Source organism: Psammomys obesus, unplaced genomic scaffold, assembly GCF_907164565.1.
Source record: "Psammomys obesus unplaced genomic scaffold, mPsaObe1.curated_primary_1811, whole genome shotgun sequence".
Lineage (NCBI taxonomy): Eukaryota > Metazoa > Chordata > Mammalia > Rodentia > Muridae > Psammomys > Psammomys obesus.
The window spans coordinates 1,218,761-1,242,195 of NW_026596176.1; the positions used below are offsets into that span (position 1 = coordinate 1,218,761).

Sequence of the window (23,435 nt, forward strand, 5' to 3'; positions counted from 1 at the left end):
AGTCCATGGTGATCAGATAGGATACAAGGGATTATTTCAATCTTCTTGTATCTGTTGAGGCTTGCTTTGTGACCAATTATATGGTCTATTTTGGAGAAGGTTCCATGAGGTCCTGAGAAGAAGGTAAATTCTTTTGTGTTTGGGTGAAAGGTTCTGTAGATGTCTGTGAGGTCCATTTGATTCATGATCTCTGTCAGAGTCATGGTTTCTTTGTTTAATTTCTGTTTTGTTGACCTGTCCTTTGTTGAGAGTGGGGTGTTGAAGTATCCCACTATTATTGTGTGTGGGTCTATGTGTGATTTAAGTTTTATTAAAGTTTCTTTTACAAATGTGGGTGCCCTTGCATTTGGGGCATAGATGTTCAGGATTGTGATATCTTCCTGGTGGATTTTTCCCTTGATGAGTATTAAGTGTCCTTCTCTATCTCTTTTGATTGATTTTGGTTGGAAATCTACCTTACTAGATATTAGGATGGCTACTCCTGCTTGCTTCTTGGGTCCATTTGCTTGGAAAACTGTCTTCCAGCCCTTTACTCTCAGGTAATGTCTATCTTTGTGATTTAAATGTGTTTCTTGTATGCAACAGACTGTTGGGTCTTGTTTACTCATCCATTCTGTTAGTCTGTGTCTTTTTATTGGAGAATTGAGTCCATTGATGTTGAGGGAGATTAATGACGAGTGGCTGTTAGATCCTTTGATATTGATGTTGGCCATGGTAGCGTGCTTGTGTGTTTGGCTACTTTTGGTCTGAAAAATGCTGCCTCCCAGAGAATGAATCAGAATAATTTTGGAAGCTTGGCATGGTGGTGCATGCTTTTAATCCCAGCACTTAGGAGGCAGCGACAGGTGGCTCTCTATGAGTTCAAGGCCAGCCTGGTCTAAAGAGAGAGTATCAGGACAGCTACAACTACACAGAGAAACCCTGACACACACACACACACAACACACACAAATACAAAATAATCATTTTAGAGAAGCTAAGACCCTCCCTCCATGCCACTAGTAAAAAAAAGTGGAAACCAGACTGAAGAAAGACCTTCCTCTGTGGAAATAGCATGATGATTTCACAAGAAAGAAGAAAGAAAGAAAGAAAGAAAGAAAGAAAGAAAGAAAGAAAGAAAGAAAGAATGAAAGAAAGGAAAGAAAGAATGAAAGAAAGAATGAAAGAAAGAATGAAAGAAAGGAAAGAAAGAATGAAAGAATGAAAGAAAGGAAAGAAAGAAAGAAAAGAAAGAAAGAAGAAAGACATTGCTCTCTGGTTTGCACCTTTTCCTGGGACCCCCTCTGCCAGCCTGGATCAGTGAGCAGCAGGTAAGAGACACCCAGACCCCCATCTACAGTTGAGGCCTACATTTCTGTTAACAGTAAGAAGAGGATCCAATTTCTGCACACCCCTGACTATATTTGTTATCCTTTAAAACTATCATCTCATTCAGTGGTTAAAGATGCTTACTACTGATTCTGACAACCCTGGGATCTAATAGTAGAAGAAGAGAACCAACTTCAGCAAGTTGTCCTTTGACTGCTTCTATCTATCTATCTATCTATCTATCTATCTATCTATCTATCTCACACACACATCAATTTTTTTTGACTTTTTAATACAGGGTCTTTCTGAGTAGCCATGGCTGTCCTAGACCCACTTTGTCCACACCACCAGGCTAGCCTCGAGGTTTAAAGTCAATATTATTTAATAGTCAAAACCATTATCCATATCAGGGTGCATGTAAAATATCTGGTTGAGATTTTTACAAAGATCACAACATCAGACATTTAGGGGAGACGTTATGACTCTCATTTTAAACATGAGAAAATGTGAGCTTTGGGTGTTGAAATGTCTTGCCCAAAGATTGGTGGCCATTACTTTCTATAATGGAGACTGACATGTACAATCTTGTTCTTCCATATTTACAGAGAGACAAACAGGTCGAGGAATGAGCTCAGTTGCACATGAGTTTAGGGGCCTCACACAGTCTTTAGAACCTGAGACTTTCTCATGAAGTCAGTGACTAAAGGAAAAAGAGGAAAGTTCAGAGGTGAAACTTCTTCCTCTTTTTAAGAAACTCAAATAGAAACCTCGTGATGAGCTCCAGTGCCCACATCCTGTCTCTTGTGTCTGCTGCAGGACTTCAGCTCAGGTCAGCCTGTTGGAGCCTGAGTTATGTCTCTTCATCCTGCCACCATGCTGGCCCTCGGTGAGTCCTGGGAAAAATGGGTAAGGTAGTCTATTCCCAAGTCAGACCTGAACATAGTCAAGGAGATTCTGGAAACCTTTGGTAGGAGATTCTCTCCATGCCGTCCCTACTTGGAAGATACTTCTGCAGATATATTGCTCAGAACAGGGATGAGGCATGCAGCCAAGTTCAGCTTTAAAAGGAATTAGGAAGAGCCTGTTTGGAGGATGATGATGTGGGAATATTTGTTTTTCCCAGTGTTGGAGTTTGAACTCAGGGTCTCAAGCATGCTAGGTAAGCATGCCACCATCTAATCATATCTCCTACATCCCAGTTCTCTTCAGTTTTTAAGGACACAGGTGTTTCGTGTTGTTAAGAATTTTTTCTTTTAAAAAACTTTTATTAGTTCTTTGAGAGTTTCTTCCATTACTCTCCCACAACTCTTCCATGAGCCACCTCTCTTCCCTACCCACTCAACTTTGTTCTATTTTTTGTAAGCCTTTTAAGACCAGTTTGTGCTGCCCAGGTATTCTTTGGTGTGTGGTTTTGCACTGGAGCAGGTTGCCTTTCTAGGGGTTACAGCATTTTAAAATTATTTTTTTATTTTGTTTTTGAGACAGGGTCTGGCTATGTATTCCTGGTTGTCTTGGAATTCATTATTTAGACCAAGCTGACCTTGAAGTTACAGGTCCACCTGACTCTACTTCCCAAGTGCTGGGATTAAAGGCATGAGCCACTAAGACCAGCTTTAGGGGCTACAGTCTTAAAGAAAACTGACTGTCCCTCTCTCTGCAGCCAGCAATTACCAGTAGCTGCAAGGCTAACCAGTGATGTGGGTTTTCCTTCCAGTTCTGGTATTTGTTCTTGCTTGTCTTGCGCAGGTCTTGTGTATGCTGCCGCAACTGCTGTGAGTTTCTATATGCTGTTGCCCTCTATGTTCAGAACACACTCTAGTCCCTGAAGACATCTAACATTCTTTTCACCCCCTCTTCCCAAAGGTTCCCTGAGCCTTGGGAGGAGGAGATGCGTAGTACATGCATTCCCTTTAAGGCTGAGCATTCTGCAGCCTTTTTCTCTACACCTTGTCCAGTTATGGGTCTCTGTGTTAATCTCCATCTGCAGCTAGTAGAAACTTCTCAGATAAGGGTTGGAGGATGCATTAATCTATGGGCATAATGATAAATAAATTGTCATTACTAAATATATTTAAAATACTTTTCAGAGAATTTCATAAGTTCATGCAATGCATTTTGATCATATTTACCCCATTCTTGCTTAACTTCATATCTATCTCCCACCCCAACTTTCTGTCATCTTTTAAAAAATGATCCAATGACTGTAAATTGTGTAAAATGTAAATCCAATGAATGTAAATTGTGCTTTCCATATACTCAAGGGTGTGCAGACATCTGTTGGAGCATGGTCAACCTACTAGCAGCCATGCCCTTAGAGAAAACTAACTCTCCCTTCCCAGAGCCAATAGCCCCTTTGCTAGGGAATCAGCCCTCATTTTCCTTTTGGTTTTTGGACATGGTCTCACTATGATGCTCAGACTGTCTTTAAACTCACTTTTTAGCCCAACTAATACTTGAACATTGGTCGGACTGAGTAGCTGGGTTTTGAGTCTAGTCTTCATCTCTGGTCTTGAGGATATTTTAGAGTTCTTTCAGAACAAGGAGGACTATGCTCTGACATTAATGCGGGAGAGGAATGGCTGGGTACTCCTGGGAGGCTGGATGTCCCCAGCTGCATTTAGTCCTTCCTAGAGTCTCATCTCTAAAGCAAACCATGTGGTGAGTGTCCTTCTCACTGGGACTTCTCTTTCAGTGCTGTGCCTGGGACGGAAAACTAACACACAGGATGGTGAGTCATGTCTTCAGTTGCTTCTGCACAATGGGCAGCTTTGGAGAGGAATGTGGGCACGTGGGAGGGATGGAGAGATGGAGGGATGGAGGGAGAACCTTGAATATTCTCTGTAGTCATAAACACTCCCAAATATACAACCTTCATCTCTCTTCCCTTTTCCCGCCTCTATTTCTTTGTTTTCTTGTTTAAACTATTTTTAATTGACCAATATATTTATGGAATGCAACATGTTCTTTTGATGTGTATTTACATTATGCTATGATTAAATAAGTCTAAGTTACATGGAAATCACCTCTGAAAAGAGTCATTTTTTTTATGTTGAGAATGTTGTGTATCCACCTTATTGGCATTTTTTTTAATCTTTTATTTTTTTTTATTAATTACACTTTATTCATTTTGTATCCCCCCATGAGCCCCTCCCTCCTCCCCTGCCGATCCCACCCTCCCTCCCCTTTCTGCATGCATGCCACTCCCCAAGTCCACTGATAGGGGAGGTCCTCCTCTCCTTCTTTCTGATCTTAGTCTATCAGTTCTCATCAAAAGTGGCTGCATTGTCCTCTACTGTGGCCTGGTAAGGCTGCTCCCCCCTCAGGGGGAAGTGATCAACGAGCAGGCCAATCAGATTATGTCAGAGGCAGTCCCTCTTCCCATTACTATGGAACCCACTTGGACACTGAACTGCCATGGGCTACACCTGTGCAGGGGTTCCAGGTCATCTCCACAAATAGTCCTTGGTTGGAGTATGAGTCTCTGGGAAGTTCCCTGTGTTCAAATTATCTTGTTCTGTTGCTCTGCTTGTGGAGTTCCCGTTCCCTCCAGCTCTTACTATTGGCATTTTAAAAGACTCAACCTGTCACTGTCATGCATGACAGATCTTGAGAAATATATTTCTTCTGTCTAAACGGAATTTTGTACATTTTACCAGCATCTCCCCTTACTCATCCATCCTCTTTCTAGCTTCAGACAAACATTCTACTCTCATTTTATCTATCTCTGAGATGAATACCTTTACATTGCATGCATAAGTGAGATCCTGTGGCATTTGTCAGTCCGTGACTGGCTTATGTCATGTAATACCTCCAGATTCATTCCAATTGCCATCAACAGCATTTCCTTTCTGAAACATTTTATGCACCACATTTTTTTTTTTTGTCTGTTTATGTACTCACTGACAGTTGCGCTAATTCTGTCTTTTCTTTACTGGAGTCATGCTGTGAGGAACATGCGGTAAGATGACTCTCTGGGAATCATGCTGTGAAACGTATGGGGTGAGAGATCTCTATGACAGGCTGTTGGCCAAGACAATTCCATTCAATAGGATGAAGCCTACCTCTGATAGGTCTCTCCCTACAATGCAGACCTCTCTTAAAATCCCTTTATGAAGGCCTTGACAGCCCCCAAAGGTAATACATGATAATTAACAGTTGGTCTCACTTTTCCATCTTCCTCTGTACAATATGTCACTAGGTCCTTGATTCCTACCACTTAATTTTCAAGTCTATTCATTTAATTTGTTTGTTTTGAGTCAGATTCTTACTACGTGTCCCTGAGTAGACACCCTCTGATTTCCATTCTCTCATCCTCCGTGATCCTCACACTTGATTCCTCCTGCATCCTTCCTCAACCTCTTCCCTGCCGCAGCAGCTCTCTCCTTCCCTCCCTCCCTCCCTCTCTCTACCTTCTATGTCTATTTTATTTCTCCTTCTGAGTGAGATTCAAGCATTCTTCTTTGGGCTCTTCTTGATACTTAGCTTTTTTTTTTCAGTCTGTACTTTATGGCTAATAATCCATTTATGACTGAGTACATTTCATGTATGTCTTTCTGAGTCTTGATTTCCTCACTCAGGATGATGTTTTCTAGATGCACCCATTTGCCTGCAACTTTCATGATGTCCTTGTTTTTGATAGCTGAATAGTATTTTGTTGTGTAAATGTACCACATTTTCTTTATCCATTCTTCGGTTGTGAGATATCTAGGTTTTTTCCAAATTTTGACTATTACGAATAAAGCTACTATGAACATAGTTGAGCAAGTTTCCTGTGGTACAGTGGAGCATTTTGGGGGGTATATACCCAATATTCGTAAAGCTGGTTCTTGAGGTAGAACTATTTATTCCCAATTTTCTCAGAAACTACCAAATTGATTTCCAGAGTGGTTATACAGGTTTGCACTCCCAGCAGCCGTAGAGAAGTATATTCCCCTTGCTCTACATCCTCATCAGCATGTGCTGGCACTTGAATTTTAGATCTTAGTTATTCTGATAGGTGTAAGATGGAATCTCAGAGTTGTTTTTTTTTTTTTTTGATTTGCATTTCCCTGATAACTAAGGATGTTGGACATTTCTTTAGATGCTTTTAGGCCATTACAGGTTCCTCTGTTGAGAATTCTCTGATTAGCTCTGTACCCCATTTTTTAAATTGGGTTATTTGGTTTGTTTGTGTTTATTTCTTGAGTTCATTATATACTTTGTATATTAGCCCTGTGTTGGATGTACTATGGGTGAAGATCACTTCCCATTCTCTAGGCTGCCATTTTGTCCTATCAATAGTGTTCTTTGCCCTACAGAAGGCTTTTTGTTTTATGGGGCCCCATTTATTGATTGTTGATCTTAGTTTCTGAGTTGTTTGGTGCTTTGTTCAGGAAGTTGTCTCCTGTGCCAGTGAGTTCAAGGCTGTTCCCTACTTTCTTATCTATTAGATTTAGTTTTTTTCTTCATTAATTAATTTGTTTATTTTACATCCTAATCTAAACCCCACTCCCTCCTCTCCTCCCAGTCCCACCATCCCACCCACTTTCCCCATATCCCTGTCTTTGAGCCACTTGAACTCAAGTTTTATGCTGAGTTTATTTGCATTTTTTATATGCACTCATACAGGTAGACCAGCAACACTTATTGAAGATGCTGTCATTTTTCCAGTGTACGGTTTTGGCTTCTTTGTTAAAAATCAAGTGGTTTTAGGTGGGTGGGTTTATTTCTGTATCTTCAGTTTGATTCCATTGATAAACTTGTCTGTTTTTATGCCAACACTTACAGTTTTTATTATTGCTGTTCTGTAATACAGGTTGAGATCAGGGATGCTGATTCTCTGAAAGTCCCTTTATTATGTAGGATTGTTTTAGCTGTTTTTGGTTTTTGTTTTTCCAATATAGAATTGAGTATTGTTTTCGCTAGAATTTTTAGTAGTGTCTTGAATAGATATGGAAAGAGAGGACAGCCTTGGTTTGTTCCTTCTTTTAGTGGAATTGCTTTGAGTTTTTCTGCATTTAATTTGATATTCACTATAGGCTTGCTGTAAATTGTCTTTATAATGTTAGGTATGTACTTTGTATTTTTTTTTTTATCTATTCCAGACTTTTATCAGGAAGGGTTATTGGATTTTGTTAAAGCTATTTTCAGCATTTAATGAAATTATCATGCTTTTTTTCCTTTCAGTGTGCTTATATAGTTGATTACATTGACAGATTTGCATTTGTTGATCCATCTCTGCATCTCTGAGATGATGCCTACTTGATCATTTTGTATAATTTTTTGATGTGTTGTTAGATTCAGTTTGCATTTTTTGAGCATTTTTCATTGATGTTCATAAGGGAAATTAGTCTGTAATTCTCTTTATTTGTCGAGTATTTGTGTGGTTTTGATTTCACAGTGACTGTGGCCTCATAAAATAAATTTTATAGTGTTCCTTCTGTTTCTATTATGTGGAATAATTTGAGAAATATTGGTATAAGCTCTTCTTTGAAAGTGTTTTGAAATTCTGTGGTAAAGCCAACTGACCTTGTGCTTTATTTGGTTGGGAGACCTTTAGTCACTGCTTCCATTCCCTTAGGGGGTCATAGGTCTATTTAAATTGTTTTTCTGATACTGATTTAAGATTAGGAAGTGATATATTTCTAGAAATTGTGCATTTCTTTTACACTTTCCAATTCTGTGAAGTACAGGCTTTTGAAATAAGACCTTATGATTCTTTAGATCACAAGGTAAGATAACATACACTTTTGTCCTGGATCAACACTCACCTTTATTCCCTATCTTGAGGGATAGTGGCTCTGGTTATAAAGGTGTATACAGAAAATGAAGTAAAGAAAAGTTTATGTCCAGGCATGGTGTGCATGCCTTTAATCCCAGTACTTAGGAGACAGAGGAATGCCGCTCTCTGAGTTCAAGGGTATCCTGGCCTTCAGAGCAATTTCCAAGTAAAGAAAAGCTTAGGCCCAGGTGTGGCAGTATGCACCTTTAGTCCCAGCACTCTCCAGACAGAGGCATATAGATCTCTGAGTTCAAAGTCAGTCTACAGAGCAAGTTCCAGGACAGCCAAGCTTAGCCAGTAAAGGAAACCATTAAAAACAGAAAGCTTGTGAAGATGTAATAGAACAAGGGGACCATTTTCCAGCCCCAACAAACAGCAGATCTTGGCAGCTTCAACTATGTGGCTCTGGCTTCGGAGGTTATCAAATCTCCTTCCATAACTAAGGAAAGTTGCTGAGGCCAGATATGTGGCAGAGTGTCCCTGTATGGAGGCTCAGAGAAGCCATTGTGTGAATGGAATCTCCTTTTCACAACTAACAAAAACCACTGAGGCCAAGTGTGTGTCAGGAGGTTGTCCCTGAATGAAGGCCCAGAGAGACCATTGCATGAAGCTGTGAAGTTGAAGTTGCTTTGGAGACATCAAGATGTTAGAGATGCCAGAGCCATCAGAGACCTCCTGAGTTGCTAACAGGGGGTAGAACCAGGCAAAAGAAAGAAGTGTGTTGCAGTCAACAAAGCTGAAAGAATTTAGAGATCTGAAGAGCATTTTGACACCAGACATGGAGATGCAGAGTTTGGAGTTTGTACAGGTGATTTTTGGTCTTGATTTGGTCCAGTACTTTCTCATTATGCTCCCTTCCCTATGTTTTAGAATGGTTATTTATATCCTGTGCTGTTATATGTTAGAAACATGTGATCTGCTGTTTGATTTTGATTTTATAGGGGATTACATTTAAGAGATTGCATAAATCTCAGAAGAGAATTTGAACTTTGGATTTTTTACAATTAAAAATAACATAAACTGTGGACTTTTTTTCTTTTCATTATTACTTTATTACTTTATTTACTTTTTTATTAGTCACAGTTTATACACTTTGTATCTCAGTTGTAATCCCTTCTCTTGTCTTCTCCCAATCCTCCCTTTCCTCCCTCATCTCCTCCCATGCCTCTCCCTAAGACAATTACCTTTTTATAAATCAAATCACAAAGGCTATTTTAAAACTATGTACAGTAAAAATAATTAGGAAACAATTGTAAAAGCAATAGGCAAGACGTACATACATAATGCCTAGACCATGATGTTAGTTTTATGAATAAAAAGTATAACATAGAATTATATAAATTAACTATTATAATGAATTATAATATAAGATTATTGCTATATTTAGACTATACAGTCATTGTTGACATTATACTTTTTTCTTTTTTTATTTAACTTTTATTAATTACACTTTATTCATTTTGTATCCCCCCATAAGCCCCTCCTCCCCTCCCAGTCCCATCCTCCCCCCCCTTTCTGCATGCATGCCCCTCCCCAAGTCCACTGATAGGGGAGGTCCTCCTCTCTTCTTTCTGATCTTAGTCTATCAGTTCTCATCAGAAGTGGCTGCATTGTCAGGCTTCTAGGTTATCTCCATGAATAGTCCTTGGTTGGAGTATGAATCTCTGGGAAGTTCCCTGGTGTTCAAATTTTCTTGTTCTGTTGCTCTCCTTGTGGAGTTCCTGTCCTCTCCAGCTCTTACTATTTCCCACTTCTTTCATAAAATTCCATTCACTCTGCCCGACAGTTGGCCATCAAGCTCAGCATCTGCTTTGACAGTCTGCACCTGCAGAGGCTTTCAGAGGCCCTCTGTGGCAGATTCCTAGGTGGTTTCCTGTTTTCTTTTTCTTCTGATGTCCATCCTCTTTGCCTTTCAGGATGGGGATTGAACATTTTAGTTAGGGTCCTCTCTTTTGCTTAGTTTGTTTAGATGTACAGATTTTAGTGGGTTTATTCTATGTTGTTTATATGAGTGAGTATATACCGTGTGTGTCTTTTTGCTTCTGGGACAACTCACTCAGGATGATCCTTTCCAGGTCCCACCATTTACCTGCAACTTTCATGATTTCCTTATTTTTCATTGCTGAGTAATACTCCATTGTATAGATGTACCACAGTTTCTGTATTCATTCTTCAGTTGAGGGGCATCTGGGCTGTTTCCAGCTTCTGGCTATTACAAATAAGGCTGCTACAAACATGGTTAAGCAAATGACCTTTTTGTGTACTTGAGCCTCTTTTGGATATATACCTAGGAGTGGTATGGCTGGATCTTGAGGAAGCGCTATTCCTAGTTGTCTGAGAAAGCGCCAGATTGATTTCCAGAGTGGTTGTACCAGTTTGCATTCCCACCAGCAGTGGAGAAGGGTTCCCCTTTCTCCACAACCTCTCCAGCAAACTGGATGTCTACATATAGAAAAATGAAAATAGATCCATACTTATCACCCTGCACAAAACTGAATTCCAAGTGGATCAAAGACCTCAACATAAAACCAGACACATTAAATCAGCTAGAAAAAAAGTGGGGAATACCCTAGAACTCATTGGTACAGGAGACAACTTCCTGAACAGAACACCAACAGCACAGGCTCAAAGAGCAACAATCAATAAATGGGACCTCATGAAACTGAAAAGCTTCTGTAAAGCAAAGGACACCATCATCAAAACAAAGCAACTGCCTACAGATTGGGAAAGAATCATCACCAACCCTTTATCTGACAGAGGACTCATATCCAGTATATATAAAGAACTAAAGAAGCTGAAAAGCAGCAAACCAAGTAATCCACTTAAAAAATGGGGAACAGAGCTAAACAGAGAATTCTCTGTAGAGGAATATCGAATGGCAGAGAAGCACTTAAAGAAATGCTCAACCTTATTAGCCATTAGGGAAATGCAAATCAAAACAACCCTGAGATTTCACCTTACACCCATGAGAATGGCCAAGATAAAAAACTCAAGTGACAACTGTGGACTTTTATACATTGTTGAGACTGTGATAGACTGTGAAGTCACCTGAATTTGCACTAAGTGCATTTTACATGACTTTATGGTGATAAGCCTCTAACAGCCAAGGAGTATGGTAGTTTGAACAGGTATGGCCCCCATAGATTCATGTGTTTGAATGCTGGGTCCATGGAGAGTAGTACTATTAGGAGGTGTGGCCTTGCTGGAGAAAGTGTGGCCTTGTTGGAGGAAGTGTCACCTTGGGGGTGGGCTTTGAGGTCTCCTATGCTCAAGGGCTGGCCTGGGTCTCCTTCTGCCCCAGAGCATCAAGACACCATTGTGCACCAGGCTCGACTGGAAGGAATGAAGCTTAGTCTGGTGGGACTAACAGGACCTTGGTTGGCTGTGTGGGGAGAACTAGCCTTCTCAGAGATGGTTTTCAGTGAAACAGCTCTCTGTTATTGAAGGGAATAAGGAATATATAAACCTTGGGTAGGGTGGTGGCTAGGGGTTTTTGGTGTGAGTGTAGATTATTGGCTGGGGCCAAAGTGCTAGAAATGCTTCATTTACATGAAGAGGAATTCTAGGTGCTAGCTGGACATGTCCTCATAAGGAAACAAGATATTTTAACCTGAAATTTGGCCACAATTTTATGCGACTACCTTAGTGGTGGCAGAGGTGGGGGTCAAAATGGCTATGTGCATCAGGGCAAGCAGTCCCAAGAAAAGATGGAGCAGTCCTTACTCCTGCCAGTCTCAAGATGAGAATTTCCAGGTTTGGACATGTCTCAACCTCACTTTGATCCAGACTGGCTCCCTGTCACAAGCCTTACCTACTCCAAACTCAGGCTTTGCTTGTTGTGGAATCCAATCCTCTTGCTGCTGATTAAGTTGTAGAGCTCTCAGCACCATGTCTGCCTCGATGCTGCCATGCTTTCCACCATGATGATAATGGAAACTATAAGTAAATCCCAATTAAATGTTTTGCTTTATAAGAGTTGCGAGTTGCTTTGGTCATGGAGTCTCTTCACAGCAATGGAAACCCTAATTAAGACAGTCTGTTTCCTTCATTTTGTTCTAGAGCTTTCAGATATGCTGTTAAGTTGTTTGCATGAGATGTCTCCAATTTATTTGTGAAGGCACTTAGTGCTCTAAACTTTCCACTTAGCACTGCTTTCATTTAGTCCCATAAGTTTGGGTATGTTGTGCAGTGACTTTCATTGATTTTTAGAAAGTCTTCATTTTCTTTATCTTTGTCTTGACAGCAAAGTCGTTCAGTAGGAAGTGGTTCAGTTCCATGAGTCTGCAGGCTTTCTATTGTTTCTGATGTTATTCATATCCAGCTGTAAACCATTGTATCTGATAAGATACAGGGGATTATTTCAGTTTTCTTCTATCTATTGAGAACTGCTTCATGACTGAGCATGTGGACAATTCTTGAGAATGTTCTGTGAGATGTTGAGAAGACATCTCAACATGTATGTTCTTTTATGTTTGGATGAAATATTCTGTAGATATCTGTTAGGTCCATTTGAGTCATAATGTGTGTTAGCGCTGTTATTTTTCTGTTTGGTTTTTGTCTGGATGATCTGTTCACTGGTGAGAGTGGGGCATTGAAGTCTCCCACTATTAATGTGTGAGATTTGATGTGTAATTTCAGCTTTAGCAATGTTTCTTTTACAAACACGTTAAGAATTGAAGTGTGTCTTTGATGGATTTTTTTTTCAATGGATATGAAATGTCCTTCCCCATTTCTTTTGATTAATTTTGGCTTGAAATCTACTTTGGTAGATGTCAGAATAACTACACCAGGTTGCTTCTTGGGTCCATTTTCTTGGAAATCTTTTCCCAACCCTTTACTTTGAGTTAGTGTCTGTCTTTGATGCTGAGGTATGTTTTTTGTATGCAGCGGAAGGATGGATCCTATGTGAGTATGCACTCTATTAGCCTCTGTCTTTTTGTTAGAGAATTGAGTCCATTAATATTGAGAGACAGTAATGTCCAATGATTGTTAATTCCTGTTATTTTGTTGTTGTTTTTGTTGGTGAGTGTTGGGGCAGGGAGATGAGTCTTACCTGGTGGCTCCTGATGTCCCAAGCCTCTTTGAATGCAGGTATGGCTGTGACCCAGGAGAGATAGAGTGTGCAGGTGGAGGGTGCAGCTCACTGCTGCTGTGCTGGCCCAGGGTCTCCTGCAGGCAGGGGATGGCTTGTAGAGGGCTCACCTGTCTGTCCGAGGCCGCCTGGCTATTGGCCTCTAGGGATGGTGCTGCACTGTGGGTCAGTAATGGAGTGCACAGGGGACATGCTGTGGCTCTTCACTCTTAAGTTCGATGGGAGGACAGGGCAGGCTGGGAATTGTGGATGGAGAGGCCTCACTTTTTGGTTCCTGGAGGCTTCCAGCTTCCAGGAATACTTCTAGGAAGTATATGACCAATGATCATTAATTCTTGTAATTTTGTCGTTGTTGTTGTTGTTGGTAGTGGTGGTGGTGGTGGTAGTGGTGTGTGTGTGTGTGTGTGTGTGTGTGTGTGTTCCTGTTTTTATGGTTTTGTTGGAGTGAGAATATTTATTTCTTGTATTTTCGTGGATATATTTAATCTTCTTGGGTTGAAATTTTCCTTCTATTCCTTTCTGTAGGCTGTGTTTATGATAGAAAATTTTAATTTGATTTTGTTATGAAATATCTTGATTTTTACATCTACGTTGATTCAAAGTTTTGCTGGGTACAGTAGTCTAAGCTGGCATCCATGGTCTCTTAGAGTCTACAAGGCATCTGCCCAGGCCTTTTTGGCTTTCAGCATCTCTTTTGAGAAGTTAGATGTAAATCTAATAGATCTGTATTCATATGTTACTTGGCCTTTTCCCTTGAAGGTTTTAATATTTCTTCTTTGTTCTGTATGTTTAATATTTTGATTATTATTATTTCATTCAGAAGCTTTTATCTCAGAAGTTTCGTTTTTCTCTCAGTACCGTCTTTTCTGGCTCCATGAACTGGGCATATCATCCACCATCTCTTTTCTTAAGTTTTCAAAATTATATTTTAAGAAATATATAATTACATAAATTTTCCCTCTCTCTATTTCTTCCAACCCTCATATGTCCCTCTTTTGAGTTTAAATTCATGCCTCTTTTTAAATTTATGATTGTTACACATATGTTCAGATAAATATATAAACATAACCTGCAGTTTAGTGTTTAGCGTAGCCTATGTTTATGTGCTGTTAGAGTTCACAATTGCATACTGGATAACCAGTTACAGGGGTCTTCCCTGGGGAGACTAATTCCTCTCTCTCAGCAGTCATTAACTGCTTTAGCTCTTCAACCGGGCATAAGGCCCCATAAGATTGCCCTTAGCCAAGCTTGGATGTCAGCTGATGTTGTCTTTGTTCAGGGCATGCTTAAACAGCCATATTGCTGGTGTACCATGGTGTAGCTTCCATGTTATATCAATGTTCCTGTCTGCTAGGTGCAAGGAATTCACTCTTGTATCTTGGGTCTCTGTGGAAATATCTTTTCCCTGTCATTTCAGGGAGTGCACCCCTGATCTCACCTGACTCTTGAGATTGCTCATCCCCTTACATTCACTGCAATCTTATTGCCATTGTATTGGATAATTATTGCTTCAACATCAGTCTTCCTTCCTATAACTTACATTCAAATAGAAGAAATCGTGTTTCTTGTATAAACCCATTCATGGGATCATAGGAAACATCTTTAGAAGATGTTAAAATGGTGGGAAAAAATGAGATAAGGAAGAAGAAAAGATCAGGACCAGAGAATGCTGGTCTAGGGCATAAAATCTCATTTAAACATGAATACAGATAGGAAGTCAATTGTGCATTATGGGTAGCAAGTATGCATTTTTAAGCTTGGAAACTGATAAGGGCAGGAATGATAAATGATCAAGGTTATCCTCACTAAAAGGTACGTTTGTGTGTTGATCCATGTTGATAAGCTTGACCCACCCATTTCACAATGTACAACAGGGTTTCACTCTGAACACAGTGTGAACATTTTACATTTGTCTGTTGACACATTTGTATGTTGACACACACATACATATGTATATATACATATATACATACACACATATATACATATACATATATATATGATTTTATGGTTGATGCTCCTACATTCATAAAGTTTGAAGCAGGTGGGCTTTTAAAGCCCCAATAACAGATTGGCAAGAAGGCAGATTAAAAGTTGAGAATGTAGAGGTCCCTGGAATGAGCAGGGAGGCAGTGGGATCTACATCTGACATTTCAGACTGGGTTGTTCTGAAATTTCCATGTATGGATCTCCATCCAACATGTGCTCTGGTTTAGGGTCCTTATTGCCATGTGATGGGTATTCAAATGCACATAGTATGTGGGGATGTTATAATGCTGGAGTTTGATCCTGTCTGGAGAATTCTAAATGTGGTAGAAATATGAAATGGTGCACCACAGTTGCTTTTGTGTTATGGAAATATCCTCACTGTGTACAACTGAGATTTCTGCTCTACTCTCTCCTAGGATCTCTGCCCAGTCCCACTATCGATGCTGAGCCAGGTCTTAAGATACCCCGAGGGAGTTCTATAACCTTTATTTGCTCAAACCCTGATGGATATGATGTATTCCGCCTGGAGAAGAATGGACACAGCTTAATGGATAAGAAGAATATTCAGCCTCCTACAAGAGAAGCAAGATTTTGCTTTAGCCCAGTGAATGAGTCCATTGCTGGACATTTTAACTGTCTCTATACGAAAGGAAGCAGCTGGTCCCTACGCAGTAAGACCGTGGAGGTAAAGGTGATCAGTGAAGATGTCACCTTGAGTCCTGCCCCACGTCCATCAATGACCTCAGGTTTGTTCTCAATACTCTGGACTCTAATCATAGCTGTTATTTGCTGCCTCAACTTCCTCTGCTGTATCTTAACCCCAAGGCTCTTCCCCTCTATCTCCCTGAGCTCTAACACCACAGATTCCCTGGAGCTTTTAGTCTTACCAGACACCATGAATGATCTGGATACAGCTCCAGTCTTGGAGGGGTAGGTCACAGAGTTGTCCCTGATTACTGGGTAACAACTGAGCCCCAGTGCTGTGGGGATAGAGTCCTCTCAAGATGATGTATGTTTTTTGACTGGGCATGGTGAGTTATCCTGTCCTTCCACGAAGTCAGAACCTATGATAGCTGCAGGAATAAATCTCTAGTGTGGTCTCAAATTACTTGGCAGGTTATATGGTCCAGGGATGGCTGGTGAGCAGGCCTAGAATATTCTTCTGGGGGTACTTTCATATGAAATGGTCTATATGTGGTCAGACCATAGAACGTCTTGGAGTGAAGGACTAGGAAGAAGATCTATTCCACTTCCACATCCTACTAGGTTTACCAAAAAATTTTCAGTGCTGACTGTGAAGCCAAGCAGACCAAGTGAGGAAAAAACAGAAAGACCATCCCTCACCTTCTGCAGGAGGAATTGAAGAGGGTCTCTGTCAGGTTTCCTATTTTCCCTGTTCCGCCCTTTCAGGCATCTCTCATGATCTGGGGTTGAGTGACAGGCAAGGTTCCCATTTTGGATCAATACTTAGGATGGAGAAGAGGTTGACATAACTCCTCTTATAAGCTCTCAATCTTTCACCCTGTAGCTTTGCTGATGTACTAATTTATTAGGGGTTATATGTTTGGTTGATTTCAAAACCAGCCTTCTGCTTAGCTTTAGAACTAGGTATCAGAATGTTGTTCATACTATTTTTGTTGTTATTTTGTTTTGTTTGTGTGTGTGTGTTGGGGGGAAACAAGGTCAGTCTATGTAATCCTGGTTGCCCTAGAACTTGCTACATAGAGCAGGCTGGCATCGAACTCACAGAGAGCCTCCTGCATTTGCCTCCTGCGTTCTGGGATTAAAGGTATGTGCCAACACGCCCAGGGACTCCATTATATGAAGAAATTTGACATTTTGGCTGAAGATACCCAGTTCTGAAGACTCTGGGAAGAAGTTCCAGTGCCTGCGGGCTGCAATTTGTACGGCTGTAAACTCCTCGTGTGGTCTGAACTGCATGCACTATAGGTGTGGTCTGATGGTAGATTAGTGCCCACCTTGCCAGTCTGGGCTCCGAGAAATCTCAGGGGACCTTCTCAGTATCTGTGCCTAACAAGAGTGGAAGGATCCCTCAGAGGAACGTGACACGGGAAGGGTGTGGCATGTGAAAGGTAGTCAGTCTGGGGTGCTGTGTGACGCTGAGCCAGCTTTTCTCCTTCCGTGTGTCCTGCTTCTTAGGCACTGTGGCCACATCCCTCTCAGGAGGAGATGTGGTCCTGAGTCCTCCACGGTCTTTCTGATCCAGGCTGTGTTACTGTGAAGCTAAGCTCCTGGCTCAGGCATGTGGGATGGTGGACGGGGACACATGGTGTGGGATGATAGAGGGGAGCAAGATGCTGTTTCATGCAGAGCCAATATATTATTGATATAACAACATAATATATCTTTATACAGGAGTGCAATGTATGTTATTTTAAATAGTATCACATGCTGTTTAATATTTGCAATATATAACTTAACAGTTGTTATTTATTACTAGAAACCACATATAGGTAAACATCATTTACTGTAGATTTGTATAATTTATATTCTTGAAAGATATCACATAGCATTACATTATATAAGTTATTTATATATTCATTCATCTGAAAGAAGTTAGCATAGTTTTATTTTATATTTGCTTATTTACTTTTTTCTAGATATGTAGATCATGTACATAAATGAGTCTGTGTGTTCACATGTGTCAGCATGTATGTGGTTGCAGGTGTGGTGAACATGCATGCATGTACGTGTGTAGGTCCACAGTTGATGCTTAATGTGTTGTGGAAGTGTTCTCCACCTTGAGGAATGAGGTCTGACTGACCCCAGAGTTCACTGCTCCAACTAGTCTGGCTAGTCACTTTGCTCGGGGGATTCTCTGTCTCTTTCTCCTGTGCAACTGAGATTATAGGCAGGCCGTCATGTCCAGCTAATGTGGGTTCTGGATATCCAAACTGTGTGCTTCACTCATTGAGCCATGTCCACAGCCACTTAGCTGTGCTTATTTACATTAATATGAATGTATGGCCGTGAGTCACTCGTCCGTGTTGCTCTGTTCTTGGGCTTGTGTTCACAGGCAAGGTGGTCATGTGATCTGAGAAATGCATTGTTGGTAGCCATTTTGTCACTGTGTGAACAGGATGTTATTGACATCAGCTTAGAACACATAGTCTCCTGCACACCTGGCCAAATTGTGTATCGAGAGAGCAAGCAACTTCTAGACTGTAGTCCTGCACAAATGCTACCCCTGAATACTGCCGGCAACTAAAACTCAATGGCCGGCAAGATGCCATTATAGCATGGAAAGTTTTCAGTTCAGTTATGACCTTAACACTGGTGCGTGCTTAATAGTAACACCACTGCACAGTACATGTGACTCCATTTGCATATGTAATACATAAGTATAAACATGTCCTTAACATGCATATGACATGTCTAATTTAAATTGCAATAGGATACATGGAAAGGACATGGTGTGGTTTTCATATGGACATGGGAAAGGTGTTGAGGGAAGAGCCTCTAAAGCGAAGTTGTCTGACTTTCTTCAAAGGACACTGAAGATTCTGCCTCAGGATCAAGGAAAGGGACTAGGTACCAGATACAAAGAGGGGGAAGGTGGGCTCCATCTTGGATGGTCACCTGTGGGGTGGTATAGGGAGTGCATGGGTGAAGAAGGATGCATGTTAAAGGAGAGGATGAAATGGGCTCTAGGTATTGTCTTCAGGGCTTCAGACAATAAGACAACATTAAAACTGAGTTCCTTACTGTCAGGGAGGAATATACAAGATAGGGATTCTTGACCTAAGTGGGAGCCCAAAGTAGGAGTTTTGAGGGAGTCCTACTCCTTTTCTTGGTGGTTTTCAGTCTCTGCAAAGCTTCACAGAGGGTGGTAGTCAATGCTGTCCTTCATGACTTCAATCATGATGTTACTGCTCTCAGCTGTGGGAAGCAGAATGGATGTCTTTAGTCACATATGACTCCTATGTCCTTAAGAGGGCCTTGCCAGTGGCTAGTGTGATCCAGAGCACAAAGGTCAACACTCCTGATGAGTGCCACAAGGATACTGATTACATGATTCAATACTACTGTACTGTACATGTGAAATTTTACATAGTCACATGTTCATGAACACCAACTGTCATGTGTGTGGTATGCAGTACGTACTCAATAAATGTATGGTGCTGGTAACCTGGCTCTCTTCTTTTCTAGGTGCACCTGCGCCAAAGACAGAGAGCATTTATATTCTCATTGTGGTCTCTGTGGTTTTCCTTGTTTGTCTTCTCCTTCTTTCCATTTTCTGCCTTCATAGCCACTGTAAGAAAAAGCAGGGTAGGTATCTATGGTGAGAGTTGGCTTTGGTGGACTTTTGGTAGTGCTGGGAAAAAGACCTTCCTCCTAAGTGTGGACTGCTGACTATTCACAGGGCTCCCAAACAGCAAGAGCCAGCAGCAGAGATCACAGGAAAGGTGAGTCCCCTGGAATGGTGCCCATAAGCTTAGCTTGCCGAGTCCTTTGTCTCCAACCAGTGTCTAAAGTTCATCTATCCTTTCTTCTTAGCCTATCTACTAATGGTGTGGAGAGGACACCAGGTAAGGTGTGAGGAGCAAGTAAAGAGTTACCCACTCTACTGAGAAGCAACTGGGAAGGAAATCATCTAGGAACATTCTAGAGGGTTCTAGGGGTGGTGGTGGTATATCATGTGCTTATATTCTCTTCTAGTGTCCACAAAAGTAAAATTATCTGGTGTTTATTTTCTATAGACATAGTCACAGAGAACAGGCTCCCTGAAGACAGAAGGACAGAAACCAGGGTAGGTTTTTGTATGCATCATCATCTAGTGCTAACTAAAAAAATGTGCCCATATTTAGCATCTTAATAATATGGCTTCAGTTTCTTAGGTAGGGAACACAGTAGCAGAAGAATTAAAAAAATATTGACTGGGCTGGAGAGGTGGCTCAGCAATTAAGAGCACTGTCTGCTCTTTCAGAGGTCCTGAGTTCAATTCCCAGTTACCACATGGTGGCTCACAACCATCCATCCTGGGATCTGATACCCTCTTCTGGCATGCATTCATATATATAAAATAAATAAACCATTTAAAAATGTTGACTATAGCCACTGTCCTCTATAGGCCTAGTAAATAGAGAATTCTTGTCCAGAGTGACACATTCCAGTGGCTACAGGAAAGAGAGCTCTCCACAGCATATGGCTTTCCCCAGAGAAAGCATCTAAGACAAGAAAGGGGAGAGGCCACTTCTGTCATGTCTCTGGGTCATGTACTCCAACCCCAACGCCACTGGGCCAGAAACACAGTATAACTCATAAAGCAGGCAGCTTTCCAGTCCACAGCCCCTTCCTGCCCTTCAGCCACCCTAACTCTCCTGAGCTTCTCTCTTTCAGACGCCATTTGCCAAAGACCTTCAGGAAGTGACATATGCCCAGCTGGATCATCACTCCCTCTCACAGAGAACGGTTGGAGCTGTGACCCCACTGAGCAGAAATATCGTGGCTGAATCCCCTACATATGCAGACATCGCCAGACACTAAGCCTGTGTACACCTGGAGACACACAAGTCACTACTGGAGAAGTGTGAAACAGAAAGTCAAAAGCTCCCCTTGGGGTTATCCTGGTGTAGAATGCTGGCCACCCAGCCAGTTTGGGGGAAGACTATGTTGCCTCCAGAGCCCCAGCTACAATCACTCAGTCATTTTCAGGGACACAGTTACAGCCCCTTAGCTGTCTCTATAGGCCCTTTCCAGCCCATATTATTTAATGATCGTCACTGTAACAGTCTAGCAGCCTCTATATCCCCACTTGTGTAAAGAGCCCAGTGAACCCTAAAGGCTTCCTTGGATTCCCCTGCTGACTCTGACTGGGCTGTACTCATGGTCCCTTCTTTGTGTCAGGTCCCATGGGGTGCATCATGGGTATTTCCGAAGTGGATTCTCTATAGCCTGTGTGGATTTTGACACACAGCCTATGCGGACACTAACTCTGTATTCATTGCTGTTCAGAGATGAACAGAGAAATGAGGACTACAGAGGGTGCCTATGGTTCCTTTTTTTCTTTCAAATATATGCTTAATTGACCAAGATTGTGCATACTCAATTGTGATCCACCATGACCTGGTGTGCCTTTGTGTGTGTAGCCACCAACACAAATACTCAGCTCAGCTGTCACCTCCCACTGTCGGACCTGAGCATGTTGCCTGATGATTGATCTTAGGGTCAGTGTTTCTTAATGGAGTGTGTTGATCAGGGATGGAAGAGGAAGGAGGAGCCAAAGGGAAGGGGAGGATGAGAGTGGGCTGAGCTGCTCTACCTACACACACGTACACAGAAGGCCAAACAGGCAGATTCACACAGCCTTACACACCCCCATATACACGTGTCTGTGTACAGACGTGTACACAGGTGTATTCATGCACATGGAGCAACACACTGGTCACTGTGAGATGCTATTTGTCATTATCTCTGTCCCCCACACAGCATCAGGTTCAGTGGCTCCATACCCGAGCACACACTAATTAGACTCAGCTGTTAACAACAACAGTAATAATTTAAAAAGAAATCATAGCAGGGCATGAGGGCAACACACCTTTAATCCTGGAATTTAGGAGACAGGCAGGCTATCTTTGTGAGTTCTAGGACAGCCTGGTCTATATTGCATCTTTCAGGCCAGCCAGGGCCCCAAAGACAGACCCAGTCTCTCTCTCTCTCTCTCTCTCTCTCTCTCTCTCTCTCTCTCTCTCTCTCACACACACACACACACACACACATACACATAGCCCAACCCACCCTAAAAGACATGAAGTCAGGAGTGAGTCAAGTTCTATAATGGTAGGACCAAGGGACAGTTGGAGAGAGGTATTGGTGAGGTTCAAAACACGCTGCATTTATCACATCTGTAAACATGTAAAACATAAATTTAAAAATAGACAATACTTATTCAGACTTACAGATAGTGAAGCAGGAAGCACAGGGCTTCCATGGGACTGTTGAGGGCCTCTTTGTATATATTATGGTTTTCAGGTTAGTGTTTTCATGGGATTCCTGAGTGTGTGAACAAGTGGGTGTGTCATTCTGGTGTCCTCTCTTGGGTTTTTGTTTTTTTTTTTCCTGTCAATTTGCCTTGCTCAACTTTGATGTGCTGGATTTGTTTTATCTTATTATGAGAAAAGAAAAGTAGTCAGAGGACCACTAGGGGGTGAGAGTGGTCTCATTTTGATGGTTAGGATGGGAGCCTACTACAGAGGGTCCTCTGAAAGGCTCCACCCAACAGGTGATGGAAGCAAAGGCAGAGATTCACAGCCAAACCTTGGGCAGAGTGCAGGGAGTCTTATGGACAAAGTGGGAGCTAGAAGGACACGGAGGGGACAAGAGTCCCACAAGGAGACCAACAAAGCTAAAAAATCTGAGCCCAGAGGGTCCTTCAGAGACTGATGCACCAACCAAGTACCATGCATGGACAGGACATAGACCCCCCTGCTCAGATGTAACCAATAGGCAGCTCAGTATCCATGTGGGTTCCCATATAAGGGGAGCAGGGGCTGCCTGTGTCATGAACTCATTTGCCTGCTCTTTGATCACTTCCCCCTGGAGATGCTGTCTTGCCAGGCCACAGAGGAAGAGGATCCAGGCAGTCCTGATGAGACTTGATAATCTAGGGGCAGATGGCAAGGGAGGAGAACTTCCCCTTTCAGTGGATTAGAAGGAGATAAGGGGGAAAAGGGAGCGAGGGTGGAAAGAGTTGAGGAGGGGGCTGGAATTAGGATATACAATGAATAAACTGTAAAAAATAATAAATTAAAATTTAAAAAAATGTTCATGGCTGAGAAAACAACAACAACAAAAACACAACAAGCCAACTCCTCTAAACTTGATTTCCAGTGTGCGTGTGTTACAACAACCACGCCTCCCCCGGAAAGAATCCAATCACAATTCCTCATGAAGTAAAATTGCATGGTATCTGGATTTAGAGAGGCAGACCTGTTACATATACACATAAAAACATCATAACCAGAGCTGGAGAGATAGCTCAGTGGGTAAGACCACTGGCTGTTCTTTTAGAGGATCTAGGTTAGATTCTCAGCACATGGTGGCTCACCACGATCTCTAACTCCAGTTCCAGGAGATCTGACACCAATTTTTGATCTATGGAAGCACATAGCACTCACATGGTGCACAGACATACATGCAGCATAAATACACATAAAACAAAATGAATAAATCTAATACAATATTATAAATAAATATCACAATTTTCTGTGCTTCATAAATGATATATATCAATAAAAGAAAAAGAAACTTGCATGCTAGTCATGT

General features: G+C 41.5%; 1 protein-coding gene across 3 annotated transcripts; it reads left to right on the forward strand.

Moving 5' to 3' along the window:
* The first annotated feature begins 1,240 nt into the window (after positions 1 to 1,240).
* Lair1 (leukocyte associated immunoglobulin like receptor 1) lies at positions 1,241 to 21,204 on the forward strand. 3 transcript variants are annotated; one of them, XM_055595694.1, is made up of 9 exons: positions 1,241 to 1,310; positions 2,125 to 2,194; positions 4,001 to 4,036; positions 15,566 to 15,895; positions 19,320 to 19,439; positions 19,534 to 19,576; positions 19,668 to 19,699; positions 19,871 to 19,920; positions 20,511 to 21,204. In XM_055595694.1, exons 2-9 carry the CDS (start codon positions 2,161 to 2,163, stop codon positions 20,655 to 20,657), a joined length of 792 nt encoding a protein of 263 aa, XP_055451669.1. In that variant the 5' UTR covers positions 1,241 to 1,310; positions 2,125 to 2,160; the 3' UTR covers positions 20,658 to 21,204. The 3 variants fall into 3 exon arrangements, with proteins under 3 accessions (XP_055451669.1, XP_055451671.1, XP_055451670.1); XM_055595696.1 differs by lacking the exon at positions 19,320 to 19,439; XM_055595695.1 differs by lacking the exon at positions 4,001 to 4,036 and having other exon boundaries at positions 1,248 to 1,310.
* Positions 21,205 to 23,435: the final 2,231 nt, after the last annotated feature.

Excerpts from the sequence above, each read along its gene's own strand:
- Lair1 (XM_055595694.1), top strand. The coding sequence starts at position 2,161 with ATGTCTCTTCATCCTGCCACCATGCTGGCCCTCG. Across the intron at positions 4,037-15,565 it reads GAAAACTAACACACAGGATG|GATCTCTGCCCAGTCCCACT; the intron begins GTGAGTCATGTC and ends ACTCTCTCCTAG. Across the intron at positions 19,577-19,667 it reads CAGCAGAGATCACAGGAAAG|CCTATCTACTAATGGTGTGG; the intron begins GTGAGTCCCCTG and ends CTTTCTTCTTAG.